At 35.8% G+C, this 21513-nt stretch overlaps 2 protein-coding genes across 11 annotated transcripts; both read left to right on the top strand.

The window, feature by feature from the left end:
• Positions 1–6422: 6422 nt before the first annotated feature.
• LOC130730106 (two-component response regulator ORR3) lies at positions 6423–8618 on the top strand. The gene is made up of 5 exons (XM_057582013.1): positions 6423–6953; positions 7073–7176; positions 7331–7408; positions 7856–7926; positions 8034–8618. Exons 1-5 carry the CDS (start codon positions 6848–6850, stop codon positions 8392–8394), a joined length of 720 nt encoding a protein of 239 aa, XP_057437996.1. The 5' UTR covers positions 6423–6847; the 3' UTR covers positions 8395–8618.
• Positions 8619–13360: 4742 nt separating this feature from the next.
• On the top strand, positions 13361–19788 carry LOC130730104 (uncharacterized). Of its 10 annotated transcripts, none has more exons than XM_057582009.1 (11): positions 13361–13447; positions 13841–13946; positions 14657–14762; positions 15773–16021; positions 16317–16400; positions 16726–16809; positions 17019–17102; positions 18206–18685; positions 18904–18975; positions 19057–19135; positions 19432–19788. In XM_057582009.1, the coding sequence occupies exons 2-10, from the start codon at positions 13881–13883 to the stop codon at positions 19116–19118; spliced, it is 1287 nt and encodes a 428-aa protein (XP_057437992.1). In that variant the 5' UTR covers positions 13361–13447; positions 13841–13880; the 3' UTR covers positions 19119–19135; positions 19432–19788. The 10 variants fall into 10 exon arrangements, with proteins under 10 accessions (XP_057437992.1, XP_057437989.1, XP_057437990.1 ...); XM_057582006.1 differs by having other exon boundaries at positions 16971–17102; XM_057582007.1 differs by having other exon boundaries at positions 16684–16809.
• The last annotated feature ends 1725 nt before the right edge of the window (positions 19789–21513 follow it).

Genomic DNA, 21513 nt, shown 5'->3' with positions numbered 1-21513 from the left:
GGTGGGAAGGGATGATGAAGTTAAAGAATAGCATGAGATGATTTATATAGGAATTTGAGAATTAGGGTTAGTGGTCAATGAATGTTAAAAAATGAAAGAAAAAAAAGTTGGACGGTAATACAAATCTGATTGCAAGGAGGTAAATTTTTTTTTCAGGTCAATTTTCACTATTGAAATTAATTATTATGGACCAAATACCATGCGTTCCACGTAAATTACTCATTCTGATGAGTAATTAAAGGAAAATAGAAATTAAGATTAACATGGTGTTATTACAGTATTTAAGGTTTGACTTTTATTGCAAATCATATGAATTTCTTTCAAGAATTAATTTCTTTATTTTCGCACAAAAAAAAAAACAGTGCGTATTTCTTTCAAGAACGGGTCATTAATATGGTTCTCAAAATTAAGTTTTTAAGGTATGACTTGTAAAGCAGCATTAACATGGTGTGAATGCTTGAAAGAAATTAACCCGTGTCTTGCTCAGCAGAATTAACACCCTTTTAATTCTTGACTTCTTTTCCTTAACATAATTAACACCATTAATTCTTCATTCAGTGCAGGTGCTGAATCTCAAATTCAAGACTGTGAATATCTGTTTTAAAAATAATTTGAAGATTCAGATTCAAACAAAAAAGCTTATGCAGCCTAAACGTTGAATTTGAGAATGTTTTCACCTTACTAAATTACCTTTTTCATGCCTATCAAAAATTCAATTTTTTTTTGAAAAATGATAATCAATGATATAATGACATATGTATACAACTTTTATGTTAACAATTAATTAGGGGGTTATAAAACAATAAAAACAAAATCATCATTCAAATGACTTTGAATAATGGGCCTCCATAGAAAAACTGAAATTAAAATGGGCTTCTACTATTTTGATCCAAAACAATCAGAAGGTGACTTTTGTCATGCAAAGAGGCGGGGTGGGCGAGAATCATTCTTGGAGTGCCAAACCATGGAGGTAGGGCTCACAACCTTCCTCTTTTCTAAAGTATATAGATGTCTCTATTTTTAGAAAAGTAGTTATTTTAATCTTGGCGGTTAACAAGACATCACTTAAATGCTGAAGGTATTAACGAAGAAACAAATCACAATTGCCACATGTTCACGAGTATACGGGTGACCTGGTTTTGAATGGCACGCATGGCTAATGTGCTGGAAGAATACAAAGGACATTATTGTTTTGCCGGTTTCAAAAGAGTCACTCATTAGACTAAAATAGTCGTTTGAGCTTCAAAGAAGAGCACCTAACTTGAACGACATCCAACTTTGAGTTTGACTGTCAACTGCATATCTGACAGCTCCTACGCGAGAAGAAAGATAGCAAGAAAGCATAAGATACTTTAAATTTTCTTCGAATCCTTTTTCGTTTTCTTTGTTCACTACCTTTCCTTTATGTTTCTTCAAATCTTTTTATATTTTACTGGAACAAACACCCTTCGAGTTGCATAGCGTAGATTGAACTATTGTGACTACCATGATGGTCATGAGCAAGACTAATGAGTGTGTGGACTTGATGGACAAGGACAAGGTTTAACAACTCGTCCAAGACGACCGGCTCAAGCGTTACTTGGACCACAAGGCCGGCGGCATGCACAAACAGAAACGTCGCAGGTTGCTAAGTCCCCCTCGAAGCAGAGCTAGAACTAGAACTAGGTCACCTATCACAAACCCTCCAAAAGGACAAGCCCTCAAAACTAACCCTGCAGGGATAAGCGCGCTAAAAGCCCATGATTGAGAACCCTGCAAGCAGATAGTTGATTCAATATGTGAAGGGTTTGCTGGAGGAAGAACGTCAGAAATGCTCGCAAAAAAGGTGTTTTTGCACGTAGACAACCATATTCCAAGGCAAAGGAGGCCATGCAATAAGAAATACCCCCATCATGTTTAATGATGACGATTCCAGTGTTGAAAATGGAGAAAAGGATGACCCCATTGTCGTTGAAGCAACCATCAACAACGATAATGTCAAACAGGAAATCATCGACCAAGAAAGCTGAACAATCATCTTATTTTATGTTGGATTTAAAGGCATTGCATTTACTAGAAAAGAATCATATATCCCATACAATAACGATTTATTCGGCTTCACTAGGGATGATATTACGACACTCAACTATATAGACTCCTAATTGTCTATATGAAGCAAAGGACTTTAACGATCACATCAAGATTCCTCGTGGTTGACTATCCCACTGGATATAATGCCATAATGGGAGGTCGAGTATGAACACTTGCAAGGTAATCATCTCCACTATGCATCTACTCCACAAATACTCACGACACAACAAGGGTGTACTCGCCAGATGAAACTTACAGATGGCCAAAAGCTGCTATAATATGAGCCTTTGACTAGTCGCAGAAGAACACATAAGAAAGAGGTCCAGAGACTGAGGAGTAGTCAACCATCCCGTTTTCCTCCCTGACCTAGATCCATGGGTCGATTCAAGTTTTGATGGGAACTTTGGCCCATGCCTCCATCGAAAAGCCCAAAATAAAGCAGCAAAATAAAAAAGTGGAAAGGAAAGTACTTTGGAAGTGAAAGAAAAAATGACAACCACAAGAAAAACTTGGGAAGCCACCACGTCAGAGAGAAATTCACGCACCCAAGAATTGAGCATCGTTGCAATAAGAAGCAGAAAGAAAAAAGAAGAGAGAAAATGGCCCAAAAGGAAAATACTTCCTTTATTTATAAGATTATCGCGAAAGAGTACCAAATGCCACCATCATTGAGAACTCAATTTGCATGGTTCGCGAAGCGTCATAGCTAACCACGACGGGGAACGCGTCCTCGCCAAGCGTGACCACTTAACACGCACAACTCTTCCCACCAAACCCTAAATTTTCAGATTCAGAACCCATGTGCACGATGAAATTGGGGGTCAATATCTGAAATCTCAGGTACCCATTGTCAAAATTCCAATTGCTTGGATCAATCTGTAACTCTTGACATCCCAATATATGCATATTCAAAGCTTGAAGACTACAGTTCTGTTATCCGGTAAATGGTCAATTCTCCAACGGCGAACACGGTAGCTAGAAGGCCACTGTTTCGATACCCGATAAACGACCCATTCGAGCACACACAACTACTTGGGTCTGCCGCTCTTCTCGGTACACACCCGGAACGAGACCCCGCCGAGCGGTTGGCGTTGCACTCAAACATATCTCCACTTGTTTGATTGAGCGGTGTGTTAGAAGTTCTAAGGGCTCTCCTCCTTAGTTGTACTACATACTCATCATGATTCCCAGTCTCCAACATCCCAACTCATAACCTTCAAAACTGAACCTTATAACAGGCAGGTCTCATGTTATGCGAGGTACACATTCTTAACCAATTTCTTCATATTCCCCCAAATTATGACTTGATCTAGTCAGAGTGTCATTTTAGGTTCTCCCACCAATGTAACTCAACTAGGAAGTTGATATCTACCTCACGAAACACTGTATTTACAAGAAGCACCATATATTTGTTGCAATTTTTTGTTAGATAAAATTATACCCAAAGTGGAAACCCTTTTTACATAACCAACTAAAAAATTATAGAGATGTGAGAGAGAAGTAGTTATTTCATCTAAATTAACAAAATTATTATATAATTTTAAATAGTGATGTGTTATGTATATAAATTCTTATTTATCAATGGTGTAAAGATGTTTCACGGTGTGTCATGCGTATAAATAGATTATTCACTTTTTCTAAGAAAAATTGTAAAACAGAGAGAAAACATTTCTAAACTATTGAGCATGATGTCAATGTCAAGCTGGGGAGGCCAGCAAAAGTCCAATCCTAGGTAAGAACATTGGGGGATCTTCTCGAGGCAGGTTGTCCACCAACTGAGATTTTACTAATCTCATGGGGATTCGAACTCTCAATCTATGGAAGATGAGAGTTAAACCGGAAGTGTGTTAACCCATCAATGTAAATCATTCTCGTAGTTGATACACATCTCATCTTTCGATTAAGGATTAAATAACCATCATGGTCGATTAACCGTGATTTTAGAGCCAGCAGAAAGATAATTGATGAACATTCCATCACACTTTCATGTCAATTTTTAAAAATTGTTATGAACATTTGACCCTTAGATTGAAAAAACGACACGTTTGAGGAAAAGAAAAACAAAATAGCAGAGTCTTGGTCTTGGTCGTGAAGCGTGGCCATAATGGATGTGAGAAAAGAAGAGGGAAAAGACATTAGAAGATTTATGTAAAATTGGCCCACTAATTAGTGCCTTTTCACTTTATCGTTTCCTCGCATGTGCCTCGTTTTTTCTCCCTTGAACATCAAATATAGGTCCATGTCAAAGCTGAAAAAATAACTCATTTTGTGTAAACGTTGAAAACCAGCATATAATTAAATATACTATAGATGATAGATCGATACAATAGGTACAATATATATCCATAGTATATATACCACATGAAATTTTCTAATTTTTCACTTTTAGAGAGTCATACTAATTCTGGTAGTTTCTAATGCCATGGCTTTCTTGACCCTTTCAATCATGACCATTTTTAAGGGTAGACTTTAATTTGTTTAAGTTTTTCGCAAGCCAGAACCTTAAAATAGAATATGTACAACATCATGTATTTTATATAAGTGATAGTAGTAACCACAAAAATGATAATTAAAAATATTGGTTTTGAGTCAACTATCAACCTACATACGGAAGTTGACGGTGAAATACTGCCACAATCTATAAAGTATATAAAAACGAAAGAAAAAAACATTTTCTAGCAACTTGAGAGCAGCGGTTCAAGTTGCTAGAAACAATGCAAACATTGCAGCGGATTGGCTTGCTCGTCATGCCTCGAGTGAAGGTTCTTTGTGCCGAATATGGCGGCATCCTCCATCGTTCATCATATCTTCTTTGTGTTTGGACGTGGCGGCGTAGTTTCTAGTTCCTTTTAGCATTTCTCTTGTAACAAAAAAAAACTTGAGCCGCTACTCAAACTACTATTTTGCACAAATTTTTTTACTCTTTGCATTTAGCAGCAATTTTTTTTATGTCAGATGCGGAGGTCCAAATATAAGGACTAAATGATAATTTTTAAAAACTTTGCAAATCCATACATACATACTATAGGTGTTGTCTACATACAGTTGGGTTATTTTTTAAGGGTCCTTAATTAGTTCGTATCCCCATATCATTTGACCTACTAACAAAAATTAACCCCTTTTTCACTATATCACTCATATAAATTAGGCCAAATATTATACTCATGAAGTGTATTCTAAATCCATTTCTACCGAATTCAACCGAAATGAAAGATCCTTTCCTTGTAATAAGCGATGATTGCATTATGGAAAATTAATTTAAAAGAATTGCAAGTAAATCATTGTGGAAAAAAAATTCTAAGTGGTCCTTTAATTTAGTGTTAAAATCTATGCAAATGAAAAACACACATTTTATTGCATCAATGAAAAAGTAAGATGTTACTGTATATTCTTTCATTATAGCCTCTCCCGGCCCTTTAATTAAGACCCTTTTAATCTCAAATTCTTGCTTCCGTTACTTCATAATTGACTTCATCGCCAAATCAAATGATCTAAATCACACATATATAGATTTTTTTGGTACAATACAATGATTTAGATGAATTTAACAACTATTTTCACTGGCATAAAGCATAGTTGTTACACTAGCCAGTAAATCACACATATATAGATAGATATATAAATTGTTAGTCAAACTTTTTATGAAGATTTATTTTTTCTTTCAAAAAGTAAAAGAGGTGGGAAATTGGTATCATGGTGACCATAACCACAAGTTAAAAGAGCAGGAACCCATAACCTGAAGTTTTGTTTTTCATGTTTTGACTAAAGAATATGGTTGGGTAAGTGGATCTGGATGGATGTTCATGACCATGGGCTATGGTTGCATCACACATGGATGGGCATGGGAAGCAAATCTTAAAAGGGAATCAAAAGAAATTGGCCTCTCTTTGACACCACTCTCCCCACCTGCCCAAGATATGGTAAGCGCCACATGATTTCACACCCAAAGAAAAAAAAAAGCACCATTGCTGACCTCACCTGTATCTCTTGAGAGGATTTTTATGGGTCCCACTCACACCCTTCTCTCTCCTCCCCTCGTTCTCTCACATTCCTTTTTTTTTTTTTTGGTACAAATCATTCGGTACCTATTTGATCATTCTTCAGATGTCGACTATTTTAGACTTAGAATTTAGTGACACTTAAAATTCTTCATCCCTTTTCTTAAGATTAGTGCGGAAATTAAACTCGAAAACTCTTTTTACACACTCAATTTGTGTTGCCAATTGATCTACCAAATTAGTATTCCTTTCCTCTTTTGCTTTCATCCTACTTTCTATTTTCACTGTATTTTCTCACTCACTCATGTTCATATGTACATATATAAATAAAGGTCACCTCTTCTGTCCACCCTCAAAACAATCTAAAAAAATATTCACTTAGATTTATTTTCTTTATTTTATTCATTCATTATGTGTCCCTAGTCTTTATCTTATAATTTTGCATTGCTTGCCCTGTAATTCAAGATCAACTTGGAAAATTTGCAAGATTTGGGATGAAATCTGGTCGGATCTTGCTTTGTGGGTTGGGGATTTTGGTGGGTCTTATTTCAATACTTAGCCCTTCTTCCATTCTCATCTTTCTCCCATAAAGGAAAAAACTCATAAACAAAAAGTCAGAGGAGTAACAAAGCAAAGAGAAAAAAGGGAAGAGAAAGAAGGAACACCATATTACAATCTACACACACCCTCTTTCCATTTCATTGCCTCTTCACTTCATCTTCAATAGTTCAATCCATTCACCTTCTAAAGGGTCTATTTTGCATCCTGAGCTAGAGGAAATGGGGATGGCTGCTGCAGAGTCACAGTACCATGTTCTGGCTGTTGATGACAGCATCATAGATAGAAAGCTCATTGAGAGGCTTCTTAAAACCTCTTCCTATCAAGGTACTTTCTTGCAGGCCTAACAGAAGAAAATTTGATGGAATTTTTTTTGATTTTTTCCTTTCTTACATTAGTTCTACTATGGTATCTGAACAGCATGAACTCTGTTTTCTCAATGACAGTTACTACAGTTGATTCTGGTAGCAAGGCTTTGGAGTTTCTGGGTTTGCATGAAAATGAAGAAAGTAACCCAAATACACCATCTATTTCACCTAACAACCATCAGGTATGTTGTTGATTTTTTTTTTTTGCTTAAAATGTATAAAGATGTTCAAATTTTTAATTACCTTGTTGCAATAAAAATTTCTTTTTAGAACTATATAGATCAGTTTCTTTTTCTGGGGTTCTGAAAATTCCTTGGTTTTTTGTGTCCTTGACAGGAAGTGGAGGTGAATCTTGTTATAACAGACTACTGTATGCCTGGAATGACAGGCTATGATTTGCTTAAAAAAATCAAGGTATGCTTTGGTTTCTATTCCTGTCTCATCTATCTTTTAACCAATTATATTCTCCACTTTTCTCAGTCTTTCTGGCTAAGTTTGTTTTTCCTTTTTTAAAACAATGGCCCATGTAAAAAACTTTTCCAGTTTCAAATATATGCATTGAATTTGATTCCAATTTTACTACTTCTGAATATTGTCAACTAGGACCAGTTCCATTACTTACCTGAAAATACCAAAGCATAAACTCCTGGAATAATTTCCCTGTATGCTTTTTCAATTTTCCACCCAAAACAAATCTGGTTAATTTGTTATAGAAAGATTTTCTTTCCAAAAAGGGACCTACTTTGATTCAAGTGAAAAAAAAAGTTTGAGAATCTCTGAAAATTATGTGCTCACTTATTCCACCTGGAAGTCTGGAACCAAAGACTCAAAAAATTTATAGGATTCTCTCTGATATTTCAGGAATCTTCATCTTTGAGAAACATACCAGTGGTGATTATGTCATCTGAGAATGTGCCTTCAAGGATTAACAGGTAATGGAGGAAACAATTTCAGTATTTTATTTTATCTTTTTATTTTTCAAATAAAAAAAAATTAGGTAAAATTCTGATGAATCTGTCAAAAACCAAAACTATTTCAGATGCTTGGAGGAAGGAGCAGAGGAATTTTTCTTGAAGCCTGTGAGGCAATCAGATTTGGTTAGACTCAAATCCCACATCAAGAAGACCAATTTGAAAAAAATTCAAAATCAAGATGTAGCAGATAAGCTTGAAATTCCAGAAGTTCAACAGCATCATCATCATCTTCCACAGCAAATCCAAAATGATCAGCAACAAGCACCAAAGTTCCAATATCTGCAGCCAGAGTCAGAGGTAGATCAACAGCAACAAGCACTACAACAAGCCAACAATAACAAGAGGAAGACCATGGAACAAGCCAACAGTACACCTGAGACTGACAGAACAAGACCAAGATACAGTGGCATAGCTACTGTGGTATGATGATAAATCATTGCAAAATAAAATTTCTTGAATTTCAAAATGTAATTCTGAGTTAACTTTTTTTCTTTTTTAATTTTTTAAGTAAATTAACTTCAGCAGTGGTTGATATAGGCTCTATAGTGTAATAGAGAGTTGTTTCCTGTACACATTTTGTGGAAATATTTCCTTCCAATTTTGCTTTTCCAAACAGATATGAAAAAGAAAAAAAATTGAATGAGTAAGAACTCAGGTGGTAAATTTCCGGGCTAAATGAGTTTTGCACTTTGCTACTACCCTTCTTAACCATCACTCTTGCTAACAACATCCTGAAAAACACTTTTGATTCTTTCAAATCATGATCCATGTCTGAAGTAAAAAAATTCCAGTGCATAAACCATCAAGTTTTCATAGTACTATAATGTTGTATTTCATTAACAAAATGCAATATTCCTACAGCAAATTATGTGCAAATGAAAAGAGGTACTTTTACTTCAATCAAGTGTGTAAAAGCTGTTTGTAGCTCTAAGTAGTAAGCTAACTGAATGAAAACTGATAACAGAAATGCAAATAACAGAAAGGGAAAGAGCTAACTTGCTTAACTAACTAGCTCTAGCTCTAACACTCTAACAGGATACAACTTCAACTAACTAAAGCTAAACCAACTCAATTAGTTTTTCATCCCCCTCAAGTTGAAGATGGGTGAAATATATCAATCATATTCAAGTTGGAAACCAAACTATTAAGTCTTCCCGGTAATAAAGCCTTCGTGAATATGTCTGCAGTTTGATTTTGGGAAGCAAGTGGAAGAAGTCTCATTAGCCCTTCTTGCATATTCTGCCTCACAATGTGGCTATCAATTTCCAAATGCTTTGTCCTCTCATACGGGATTTGCAGCAATATGCAAGGCACTGTTATTGTCACAATAAAGCGCCACTTGCTTCACATCAGTGAAACCAAGATCCTGCAACAAAAAGGTTAACCATTGGAGTTCATAGGTGACACTTGCTAAGGCTCTCTACTATGCTTTAGCACAAGAACAAACAACTGTGTGTTTCTTCTTGGCTCTCCAGAAATAGGTGAGGATCCTAAACAGAAGCAATGTCTGATTGATGTACGAGTATCCTTACAAGTTACATCCTCCCAAATCAGTATCAGAAAATCCCCATTAGCTGCAAAGAAGAATCATGAGAAAAGAATATAGTCAATATACCTTTGAATGGACTTCATTTGAGATACCTTTAGATCCTATGTGCTCCATGATGATGCACCATAGTTGGCTTAGCAAGAACTTGGTTTAATTGTAGTGAGGATGTAAGGAACAGAACCTCATATTTTTTTTATTCCAATAAACAATTTTTGCTTTAGAAAAAAAATTATTTGCACCAGAAATTTAGACCGGTTAAATTTCAAATTTTCATAGATTCTCCATCTTATATATGTATCAAAAAATCTTATATTCTTATATAATTTTTATGATAAAATAAATAATAAATGGTTAAAATTAATTTTTAAATTAAAATCGCAAACTATAAAAACTAATAAGTTCAATCTGATTCTCAACATCATTCCAGGTTAGTTCAGCCGATTCTAGCTAGTTTTAAAATCAATTGGTTTCTCATGTCATCGCACCCAACACAAGCTCAATTTCCGACATACTGGTTAACCAACTAGTCTAGTCCATTTTTTAAACACTGACAAAAACATAGTTAACCTTAACCCAACCTTAAATAACTAGTGAGAAAAAGAAATGAAAAAATATAAGAGAAAAAAGTAACAAATAATAAAATCAAGAATCAAAAGAGAAATGAGGCGTGGAAGAAAACATTAGAGCCGAATAACAAGCCAACCCAACTCATTTAGGCCAGCGTATTAACGTATCAGGCTTCAAAAGCCTGCATTGCAAATGACCTAGAACCTCATGTGATCTTCTCCCCCCTCACTGGCCACTTAATAAAATATCTAAAAATATATATAAAAAAAGGTTAACAATATTAAAATATTAAAATTACATAAATGTATAACAAATTAACCAATCACACATTAAATACACTTTAACATGTTTGAAATATACTAAAAAAAAACCCTTGAGCTCTAACCCGTGAGTTTTCCTGTCAGCTCGTGAGTACATATTAAAAAAGCCTAAAGATCGTAATTCACAAATAGAAAATTTACAATTTTACTTTTCCATTTAAAAAGCTCTAACCCATGAGCTTTCATGTCAGCTCGTGAGCCACAATCCATTTAACCTCGAGAGTTAAATGACTGGATCAAAATATCCACATTTTATATTTTACTAGTATTAAACTTGTGGCTTATAAAAAAAACTAGTATTGAACTCGTGTTATGCACGACTGAAATACGAATGACACTTAATCAATAATTGTAAGAATTTTCAATCCTTCTTTGCTTGTAACTCTTGACAGCGCCACATACAATTGATCATGAGTAAATACTAGTCTTTGAAGATATATGCCAACATGAGAAATAATTGTTATCGACTCTTATTTATCGTCATTGCAAAACATAATGATAATGAGAATTTCCTTGTTTATTTAAAATAATAATCCAAGTCATAAGGGATCAGAGTCATCATAGTTAATAATATTTCACGATTTACACATCTTTCTGTATGAACTGTAGCTTCAATTACATTTTTTTCAAGATCATTTATGATAAGTCTTGTCTCATTACACAAACCACGAGTTTGGTGAATGTTTCTTATTAGTATTAGTATAAGAGGAACTCACACTTTCAACCAACCAACCTATGATATGGCAAGCCAGAAATGAAATGTTGATTTCATTTAAAATTCAGAAGTTGTTGAAATTTAAGTGTTAGTTGGAGTCTCATATTAGTTAAGTATAGGTGATGAGAAGACTTTACTAGAGAAGTGACCCATAAACCTAATGCCTTAAGGTTTTGAGTTCATATGTGGTGTTGATATCTCTTGGTGTCTTGCTCCTCGGCTCATGGGCTCCCTTATCTCCCCCAACAAGTGGTATTAGAGCTGATGGTTCATAAGACCATGGTAGCGACTCCTTGTGTCGAAAGTCTTTGTAGCAGTGTGGCTAGGCGGCAGGTTCCATCGGCGCAGGCGGTACAAGGGTGGATAGCTTCCGCGAAAGGGGCATGATAATGTGGTGGTAACTCACACTTGAGGGAGAGATTGTTGAGAATTCAAGTGTGTGTTAGAGCCTCACATTGGTTAAGTTTGGGTGATGAAAAGACTTAATAAGAGATGTGACCCATCAACCTAATGCCTTAAGTTTATGGGTTAAGATGTATGTGGCGTCAATATCTCTTAGTGTCTTGCTCCTAATCCCATAAACTCCCGGTCTCTCCCAACAATAGTGAACCAATCAATTTGAACTTTTGTATCCTCATCTGATTTCCAAACTATGTCATAGTTCAAGTACTTTTTTTAAACTAAATTATTTCATCGGTAAATAAATGTTCTAAGGCTATTAGTATTGAAGGAATTAATTTTTTATGACAATTTTTTTTTGTTACATATGGAAATAAAAAGAAAAACTAAGACTAAGGCTCTACATCCTACAACAACAACGAAATCAACTCCGAAGGTGGTTGCCTCCATACGCGTCGCAACATCCCGTCCTAGTGGCTTGGCGAGCTAACAAATTTGCAGCGTTGTTGATGTCCCGTGGAATTTGTACCAAAACAACCTGTCAGTCCCTACGAAACATGTCTAGAACGCGCTCAATATTGTTCTTAGCCCAGAACTGACCACAACAACAGTAAATTGTAGAATGCCAACAACTCCAGCACAATTCGAGTAGCAAACTATATCACGCCAGCCAAGGTCCCAACCATGCTGCAAACCAAGCTCGATAGCAAGGATTTCTGCAACAAACGTTGTTCCTTCACTGTGACTAACAGATGCCCCAAAAATCCCAGTGCCACACACATCCTTTACAATCACACCACACCCCATCCTCCTTGCCGAACGAAGGGTTCCAGCTACCATCAACCATGACACGAACTGAGCTTGAAAGGAGCTGCAAACGCCCCGTTGCCGTTGGATGATGCAGGAGTCCCATCTCTGACCCGTGCCTCCAGCTGTTGACGTCGAGCAGCACCTGACGTAACACATAATCAATCTGCCATGGGGTGCCATTAAAGACGCTGTTATTACGCCAATGCCTTTGACTAGTAATAAGTTTTGACACGAATAAAATGAAACAATTTTGAAAATCAGTTTATTCAATTTTGGTTAGTAATATTTTTCGGTATTAAATATGAACTAGTTTAGGAATAAAATAAGGAAAATGCTATACGACACGAGGCGAAATTCGTCTCTGTGTCTTCCCCACTTTGATTGGTTAACATAACTTAATTATATTATTTGATAGTCTTTCAATTGTTCTTTTACAGAAATGATTGGCTGGAAATATGCAATTCGTTGAATTCGTAAAAAGAAAATATGCAATTCGTTTAAAGAATTGTGTGGAAGTCAAAATATTTTAAGGAAAAAAGTGAAATTTAAAATTCTAAAATAGCAAAAAATAAAATATGACGTATCATCTACTTATTAACAATAATATGAGAGATAAAAAAAAATTAAGAAAGATAACACATTAGAGGATGTCACTTCTATAAGTTACTATTTCTTAATTTCGAAAATAATTTATAGTATAAGATAAGATCCGCACGCCCTCTATGTATCAACTCGTTAGCGGAAACTCATATACCCTAATTCTTATCAAGTCTAGAAAATGATGTAATAAAAGGTGACCCCTAATGTGGACCACTTTTAAAGTGGTATAATTTTAAACCACTTTTTTTAACCTGCTATAATAGGTCAACACATCTTTTTTTAAAGAAATTTAATACATAACAAATTTTTACTGATATTTTTTCTTTAAAAAAATAATGTGTTGACCTGCTATACCTTATCAAAGTAAGTGGTGTAAAATTACACCACCTAAAATTGGTGCATATTAGGTTCACCCGTAATAAAAAGATCAAACTCCAGATAATTTCCACCCGTAGAAGCGCGCACAGCAGAGTTGAGCTCTGTCTGTATCTTTCGTCCTTTCCCATTCTCCAAAATCAGGTCAACTTCAAATCCCTAATCTCTCTCTCTCTCTCTCTCTGTGCCCCCAATCGTACGTTAACGTAACTGCTTTTCCCTCCAATTTTTCATTGATTTCACTTTTCTCTCGCGTTTCTTGATTCTGATCATAGGGTTTTCTGATCCCAATTTTTGATCCCACTCTCTTCACTTAGTATGATCAATCCCTCTATTCAATTTTGTTTCAATTTTTATTTTCATGCTTTGTTTCTTTCGAAGTAGGAATCTTTGAATTTGTTACGATTTGCATTTGCTACTCTGCATTTTTTTCTCACAAGTATGGTTTCTGATCATCAATTATGGTTCTGCTTTGTGAATTTTACTCTAATTGATGGAGTGAAGTACCATCACTGATCATCAATTCTGGTTCTGCAGGTAGTTGTTAACACTACAGAGTGTTTTGAAAGCTTCCGTTATGCCAAGCGGACCAGGCGAACCGGGCGGACCGGTGAGACAGGTTTCCTGTCAAGATATTCAGCTGGTAAGCTGGGAACTCTGTCCCTCTTTCTCTCTTTTATAAAAGTTTGATGTATTATGTGAATACTTGATGAGTTCTTTTATTTGTTCACATTTCTTCATTGTTGCTCTGGAATATAATTAATTTTTGTTGACTGCGTAACCAAACATTATAATTATCTTCATTTTAAAATTTGTTGTCTTTGTAAAAACTAATGGGATATCATTAAGGTGTACTGGTTTTGGATTTCGGATATATGTATAATTTGCATGGATTGATAACATAGTAGTCAATCGCGGATTGCGGCTTGTCGCGGATGACCCCCAAAAATGAAATCCCATTTAAGGGAAGGCTGCTATTGGCCGCGAATAGCGGGATTTCGGGGCCACGATCTCATCGCGGCAGGGGTCCGCTACGCGACACAAGCTATTGCTCTGACTAGGCTATTTAGGGTTTAAGTACTTTTGGATGTTGATTGAACAAGGTTTTTATTTTTAATTAATAGTTGGGAAGACCTGACTGTCTAGTTGGGTAATTAGTATGACTTGTTAGACTTTGGCTAAGGATTACTATGCTCTTTGATTTGTCAGAACATCATTTTGAATTTAAATCTTCACCGTTTAGTTGTTATGCCCCCCCACCCTAATTATCTTCACTGCTACCTCTACTGTTCATTTCGTATACACAAGAGATTGCTTACCACAATTTTTTCTGGTTTACTCGCCTCACTGCAGGTGCAAAATCTCATAGAACGATGTTTACAACTGTATATGAGTCGGCAAGAAGTTGTGGACAAATTAGTATGTCAAGCAAAAATAGAGCCCAGTTTCACTGAACTAGGTAATAATTTTTTTTTGTTATCTGACAGATTTTTTTTTCCCACTTTTATTTTAGTGCTCCTTCAATTGGCCGTGTACCCTACGTGATCTAAAATTGTTGAATTTTAGTTTATTTACATTTATAATATTTTTCATTTCATTCTAGATGTTATGTTCTGCTTTTATATCTGTGGTTGTCAAACTTACTGTTCTGAACAAGACATGGCTTCCTGAAGTATAATTAAGGTCTGAATTTGGAGCGTAATTATAGTAGAGCCTGTCAGGAATCCTTTTAGATGTGCATATTTTGACTGTATGAATGTATGATTATAGTAAAGAATTGGCGGAATGAAAATGGTTTAGTTTGTGTCCTCCTCAACCTCAACCCTTACTGAATAAAAAGAAAAAAGATAATGAGGAATTAATATCTTTTTTTCTTCTTATGGTTGGAATTGTGAGCATCACTTTTAAGGGGGCCTCTTACTCTCTTTTCCCTTACATATGTTGTGGGATGGGATCATTTTTATCATATCTCTTATTTTCTGACATGTTTACTTATTAGCATATATATATATATATATTTGTTTTGATAAGCCTACTTATTAGCATATTAGCATACTCCCATTATTGCCTTTGACATGGTTGGTTCATTTCTTACTGTAGTTAATTTATGTTTGTATTTATTCTATGGTTTAATATTTTGACTTCCCAGACAAAGAAAATAGTTCACTTTTCAATAAGATAAACCAAAACTTGAAATCTTTGTAATGGTACTTCATGTGATTACTTGTTTAGCTGCTGCTGCAACTAGCAGTTTCATTTTATGTGCCTTTGTTCATCGAACAGTGTTTTTCCATTTCTTTTCTTATAGAAACCATAGTATTTTTTATACTTACGAAGTGCGTAATCATGGTTTCTGTGGAAATTGCTACTTATTACTGCTTATTGGCATTGAAGTAAAAAACCAACAGTCCTTGCACCCATCTCTCGGTGTTCTCTATTTCTAAGTCTTTTTCCCCCTCATTTTTTCAGTTTGGCAAAAGCTTGAGGAAGAAAATGAAGAATTCTTCCGAGCTTATTATACAAGATTGATGTTAAAGCAGCAAATAGTGGAATTCAACAGATTGCTGGATCAACAGTTGCATTTAATGCACTCAAACTCACTATCTGCCTCTAATGGGTCACATAACCCTGCAGTTGCATCACTACCTGCCTCTAATGGATCACATATCTCTGCGGTTTCATCACTGTCCAACTCTAATGGGTCACATATCCCCACAAGTAAGTTTGTTACTTTGTTACCTCCATGACTATTGTTATCATCACGTTGTGCTAGATTTTTTTCAGTAGTATTAACTATCAAGTCCATGGGGGGGGGGGGGGTTTCATATCAAGGGCTGTTAATGGTCTCCTTAGGTCCTTTCTCGCACTTAGACTCACCACCCTATTATTTTTCCAATGCACGATGTCCTTGGTTGTTGTATTTAAGGCATGATAAATATCTAAATGGGTTAATAAGTTCAATTAGTGCATTCAAACTCACTACCTGCTGCTAATGGGTCACATATCCATGCAGTTTCATCACTACCTGCCTCTAATGGGTCACATATCCCTGCAGTTTCATCACTGCCCAACTCTAATGGGTCACATATCCCCACAAGTAAGTTTGTTACTTCTTTACCTCCCTGAATATTGTTAGTATCTCATTGGGCTAGATTTTATCAGTGATATCAAGTCTGTGGGAGAGGGTTTTTCTTATCAAGGGCAATTCATGGGCTCATTAGGTCCCTTTCTTACACTTTGACTCAAACCCCATTATTTTTCTAATGCACAATGTCGTAGTTGTTGTATTTAAGGCATGATAAAAATCTAATGGGTTAAAAAATTGAAATTAATGCACCCAAACTTACTACTTGCTTCTAATGAGTCACATATCCTTGCAGTTGCATCACTACCTGCTTCTAATGGTTCACAAATCCCTGCAGTTTCATCACTGCCCAACTCCAATGGGTCACATATCACTGCAGTTTCATCACTGCCCATCTCTAATGGATCACATATCCCCAGAAGTAAGTTTGTTACTTTGTTATTTCCATGAATATTGTTACTATCATGTTGGGCTAGATTTTTTTCAGTGTATTAAGTCTATGGGAGTGTTTTTCTCATCAATGTTCTGGTTGTTGTTTTCATGGCATGATAAATATCTAATGGGATGAAAAATTGCATTTAGTGCACTCAAATTCACTACGTGCCTCTAATGGGTCATATATTCCTGCAGTTCCCTCACTGCTCAACTCTAATGGGTCACATATCACTGCAGTTTCATCACTGCCCAACTCTAATGGGTCACATATCCCCACAAGTAAGTTTCTTACTTTTTACCTCCATGAATATTGCTACCATCATGTTGTGCTAGATTCTTTTCAGTAGTATCAAGTCTATGGGAGGGTTTTTCTTATCAAGGGCAAGAATCGAACTGTTGTTGCAAGGTCTATGTTTTTCATAGATTGTCCATGAATATTGCTACCATCATGTTTTTCTTATCATAATTAGAGTATCGTGCTATGACTAATGCTATGTGTTAACTGTTGTGGTTAAAACATTTGCTTCAAGAGTTGAGTTTTGTGAGATAGGGCCTATGGAGCTTGCTTGTTATAATCAGTCAGCTTTGTATCTTCTCAAATCAATTTTCCATGAGAGGACCAAACATATTGAGGTCAATTTCCATTTCATCGGAGAGAAGATCCTCTTAGGCGTAATTAAGACTCCCTATGTGTATACTAAGGATCAGCTCGCAGATATGTTAACTAAGTCTTTACGGGTCCTAGGATAATATATATATATATATCTGTGTGTGTGTGTGTGTGTGTGTGTGTGTGTGTGTGTGTGTGTGTAACAAGCAGGATACATCTGATATATATGCTCCAGCTTTAGGGGGAGTGTTGAATATTTGTTATTTATATTAGCATAATCCTATAAAACTAAGGATTGAGTTTGTTAATTTTTTTTCTCTATTTTATATTTGTATTATCCCATCAAAATAGGGGTAGAATTAGATTTGATTTAGGAATTATCTCTTTGTTCTATCTATAAATTGTACAAATCATATTGATGATATAGAGAGAAAATATTTCTCCGGTTTCAGTAATAACAATAGTTTCTTTCAATTTTAATCCTGGGTTCCTAACATTTCTCTCCTTGAACATGGTGGGGTAGATTGAAAGGCTTCGGTTATACAAACTTTATGACCCGTTTCTGCCTATATTCTTGTAACTTCTGTGATGGCATTTTAGAGAAATCAAATGTAGATTTTTCTGTTCCAAAGACATAATAATAACAAGATTTAGTGATTGAGGAGATAAACATATGAAAAAAGTTCTCGGATTTATTATTCTAAGCTTGTTATTGAATGTTCGATTTCAATTATTTTTGTTCTTTGGCATTCAATATCACTATATTTTACAGGACATGAGAACCCCACATGCTACTCTGCTGAGCGACCCCAACCAGATTTGATGTCAGAAAATATGCAGCATAGTGTTAATTCCAGATTATCTAATACGTTTAATAATGGCGGGCCATCACTCCATACTCGTATGCATACTGTGGTTGATATGTCTTCTCATGGCATTGGGATTAATGGCTCTCCAAGCATGCTTTCTGCTCAGAACTCAAACTTGGGTATGATGCAAGGAATCAATGGGGGCATGATCAAATTAGAACCTGGATATTCAGATTGTTCCTACATGTTTAGTACTGGGGGAAATGTCCCGACTCGCCCAAACACCGCTGATGCTTCAGTTACATCATTCACTAATGTTGCGCCCAACGCACATGCTGTGAATGATGCAGTTCTGGAAACAGACTCTTCATTTGGATTTTTGGGACAGATTCCTAGAAATTTTAGCCTTTCAGATCTAACTGCTGATTTTTCTTTGAGTTCTGGTATGTTCTCTCATGTTTCTGTGGGGGTGTGTGTGTGTGCATACTTGCTCACCCATATTGTTAGTGATCAGTGCTTATTTTCTGATGTTAAATCAAATGTCGGTCAAAGTTATGGTTTGTGTTGATTGTTTGTCTATCTACATTTTAGGCTATTACATAAAAGTGTTTCTAGACTCTATTAATCATTAGCACTAATAGTTCAGTTTCTTATTTGACAGATATACTGGACAGCTATTCTAGGTCACCATTTCTACCCACTGATAATAACTTCCTTGAGAAAGTAGAGCAAGGTAGGACACAATCTTGCTACCCTATAGTCTGTTGATTTATGCTGGAATGCTGACACTCCTGTTGTCTTTGTGCTAATATAGATAACAATAGGCTGGACTCCATATCAGAAGGCCTAAGTCATGAAGACTTTGGGAGTGAATAGATGATACTCATTATTTGGTAATCATCAACCTTGAGATATGTTCTTTACTTTAATTCTTAGGGGTCAAATTAAGCTAGAACTTTCATAAATTACAAAGCTCTAAGCATGAATACTCCATTTTGGAGATGTTGTATCCTATTTTCCCTACCTAGGCCCGTCCATGCTACATATATAATCATATTCTATATATTTATAGATTACCCATGCCCTCGCAGTGTAGAGTTCAATTAAATAAAGATATGGTTTTTAATTTTATTGCATGCATACTTATTTACAAAAAAATAACCGTTTTAATTGTTTATGTTACTTGCAGGTTGAACAAAGTGCTTATCATGGAAACTCTGTACATAAGAATTTTAGAGGTTTTGAAATCTTAATGCTAGGATGAACGTATACTTCGGTGTGTAGAGTTCACACACCTCCTGCAATGGTGGATAATAAAATTTGGGATGCTTGTGTAGAAGGGAAAAGAACCTTGCAAATAAATAGTTAACCTTTTCTCTCTTGGCCTTTTGGAATTTTGCCCTGTAGACTGATTTCACTTATTCTGCATTGTGTTGATGCTAGAATTGTGTGTTTAGTTGCTTTTCTTGAGATTTTGGCTGCATAAAATACTGGTTTTTTAAGTACTAAGAAGAAAAACTATACTTGTTTGGCTCCAATGCCCTCATTCAACTTGCTAAGGGAAACATTTTTCTGATGCCAACTCTGTACAAGTCTACAAGTAGAGAATGTTGAGATTAAGCAGGCACAACTTGATTCAGACAGTACGATAGAGCGAGAAAGCACGAATAAACGACACATAAAACTTTGTTCACGCAGTTCGGCCAATTGTGCCTACCTCTGTGGCTATAGAGTAGCTATAGCTTCCTTTATTGATTCTCAATCATCAATTGTGTTTACAATAGCAGTTTCTATTGTTATGTGCCCTTGCACACCGCCAAATTGCGGCGCACTTGCACACCACCAAATTGTGGCGCACTCCGCACACACCTAGTGCACACTAGCACACTTTTAGGGTTAGGGGCTTTATCTATTCATAGGACACTACTAACTCTAGTATTACAAGATAAGATAATCTTAACATCTTATCTAAACCCATAAGATAATATAGAATCTTATATAAACCCATAAGATAAGATAGAATCACTCTACACCCATATCACAATCCCCTTAAATCAAATACAAATAACTGATAAGATAATGAGACAATCCCAACAGAGAACCACCTTGGTTTTGTGGTAACTCTTCTGTGGGTTGGATTGAATGGTAACAAACTCCATGCAGCGTGTAGGGGAAAAAAGTCCAGCATTAAATTCAATCTAAAAGCTTATTTGTTTTAGAACTTCAGTTAAAAATTATTGTATTGTTTGGATGTTAAAATTAATTTTGTTTAGGAGTATTGTGTGACTAATTTTTTATAGGAAAAAAAATACATTTATAGAGGTGAGAAAGTTAGGAATTTTATTTTGTGCGAGATTTACGAAATTTATTATGTATCGTTATAAAAAGTAGACATTACATGAACCCTCGGCCTCGTGGATGATTTGAGGGCCAGTCTTTTATGAGAGTAAAATAAAATAGTCGATTTATATAAAATACAAATGAGAAGCAGTTTTAGCATATGAATGCTTTTTTGTACATCGGAAAGATTAACATATGAATGCTAGTTATGATATTTTATTTAATTGCAAATTTTGGCTTTTGGCTCCCTTTCTTGTCTTGTCTTTTATTTTATTTTTCCCAATCTTGTATTTAAGTATTTTTTTGTCAAAGTCCAAGGGCATGGCCCATAAAAGGACCAAAACCCTACAAAAGCTCACCCTGCTTGTTGTTAAAGGATCTAACCTGAGTTGAGTCATTTCTCTTTAAACTCAAAATTACCTCAAGTATAATCCCTAGAGTCTCTAAAACTCAAGTACATATATTGTTGGGGGAGACAGGGGAGCCCATGAGACGAGCAGTAAGAAACCAAGAGATATCAACACCACATCTTAACACAAAACCTAGGTTTATGAGTCACATCTCTTATAAAGTCTTCTTCTCACTCATACCTAACCAACGTGGGACTCCCAACTCACACTTGAATTCTCAACAACTCCCCCTGAAGTGCGAGTCACCACCATATTATTATGGCCCCTTGCAGTCGTTACCATGGTCCAACGAACCATCGGCTCTGATACCACTTATTGGGGGAGACAGGGGAGCCCATGTGACGAGGAGCAAGACACCAAGAGATATCAACACCACATCTTAATCCAAAACCTTAAGGCATTGGGTTTATGAGTCACATCTCTTATAAAATCTTATTTTTACCTGTACTTAACCAATGTGGGACTCCAACTCACATTTGAATTCTCAACACTCATAAACTTAAACCATAGCAAGTACATGG

This window comes from Lotus japonicus, chromosome 1 (genome assembly GCF_012489685.1).
Source record: "Lotus japonicus ecotype B-129 chromosome 1, LjGifu_v1.2".
Taxonomy (NCBI): Eukaryota; Viridiplantae; Streptophyta; class Magnoliopsida; order Fabales; family Fabaceae; genus Lotus; species Lotus japonicus.
This window is presented reverse-complemented; position numbering and strand designations above follow the sequence as displayed.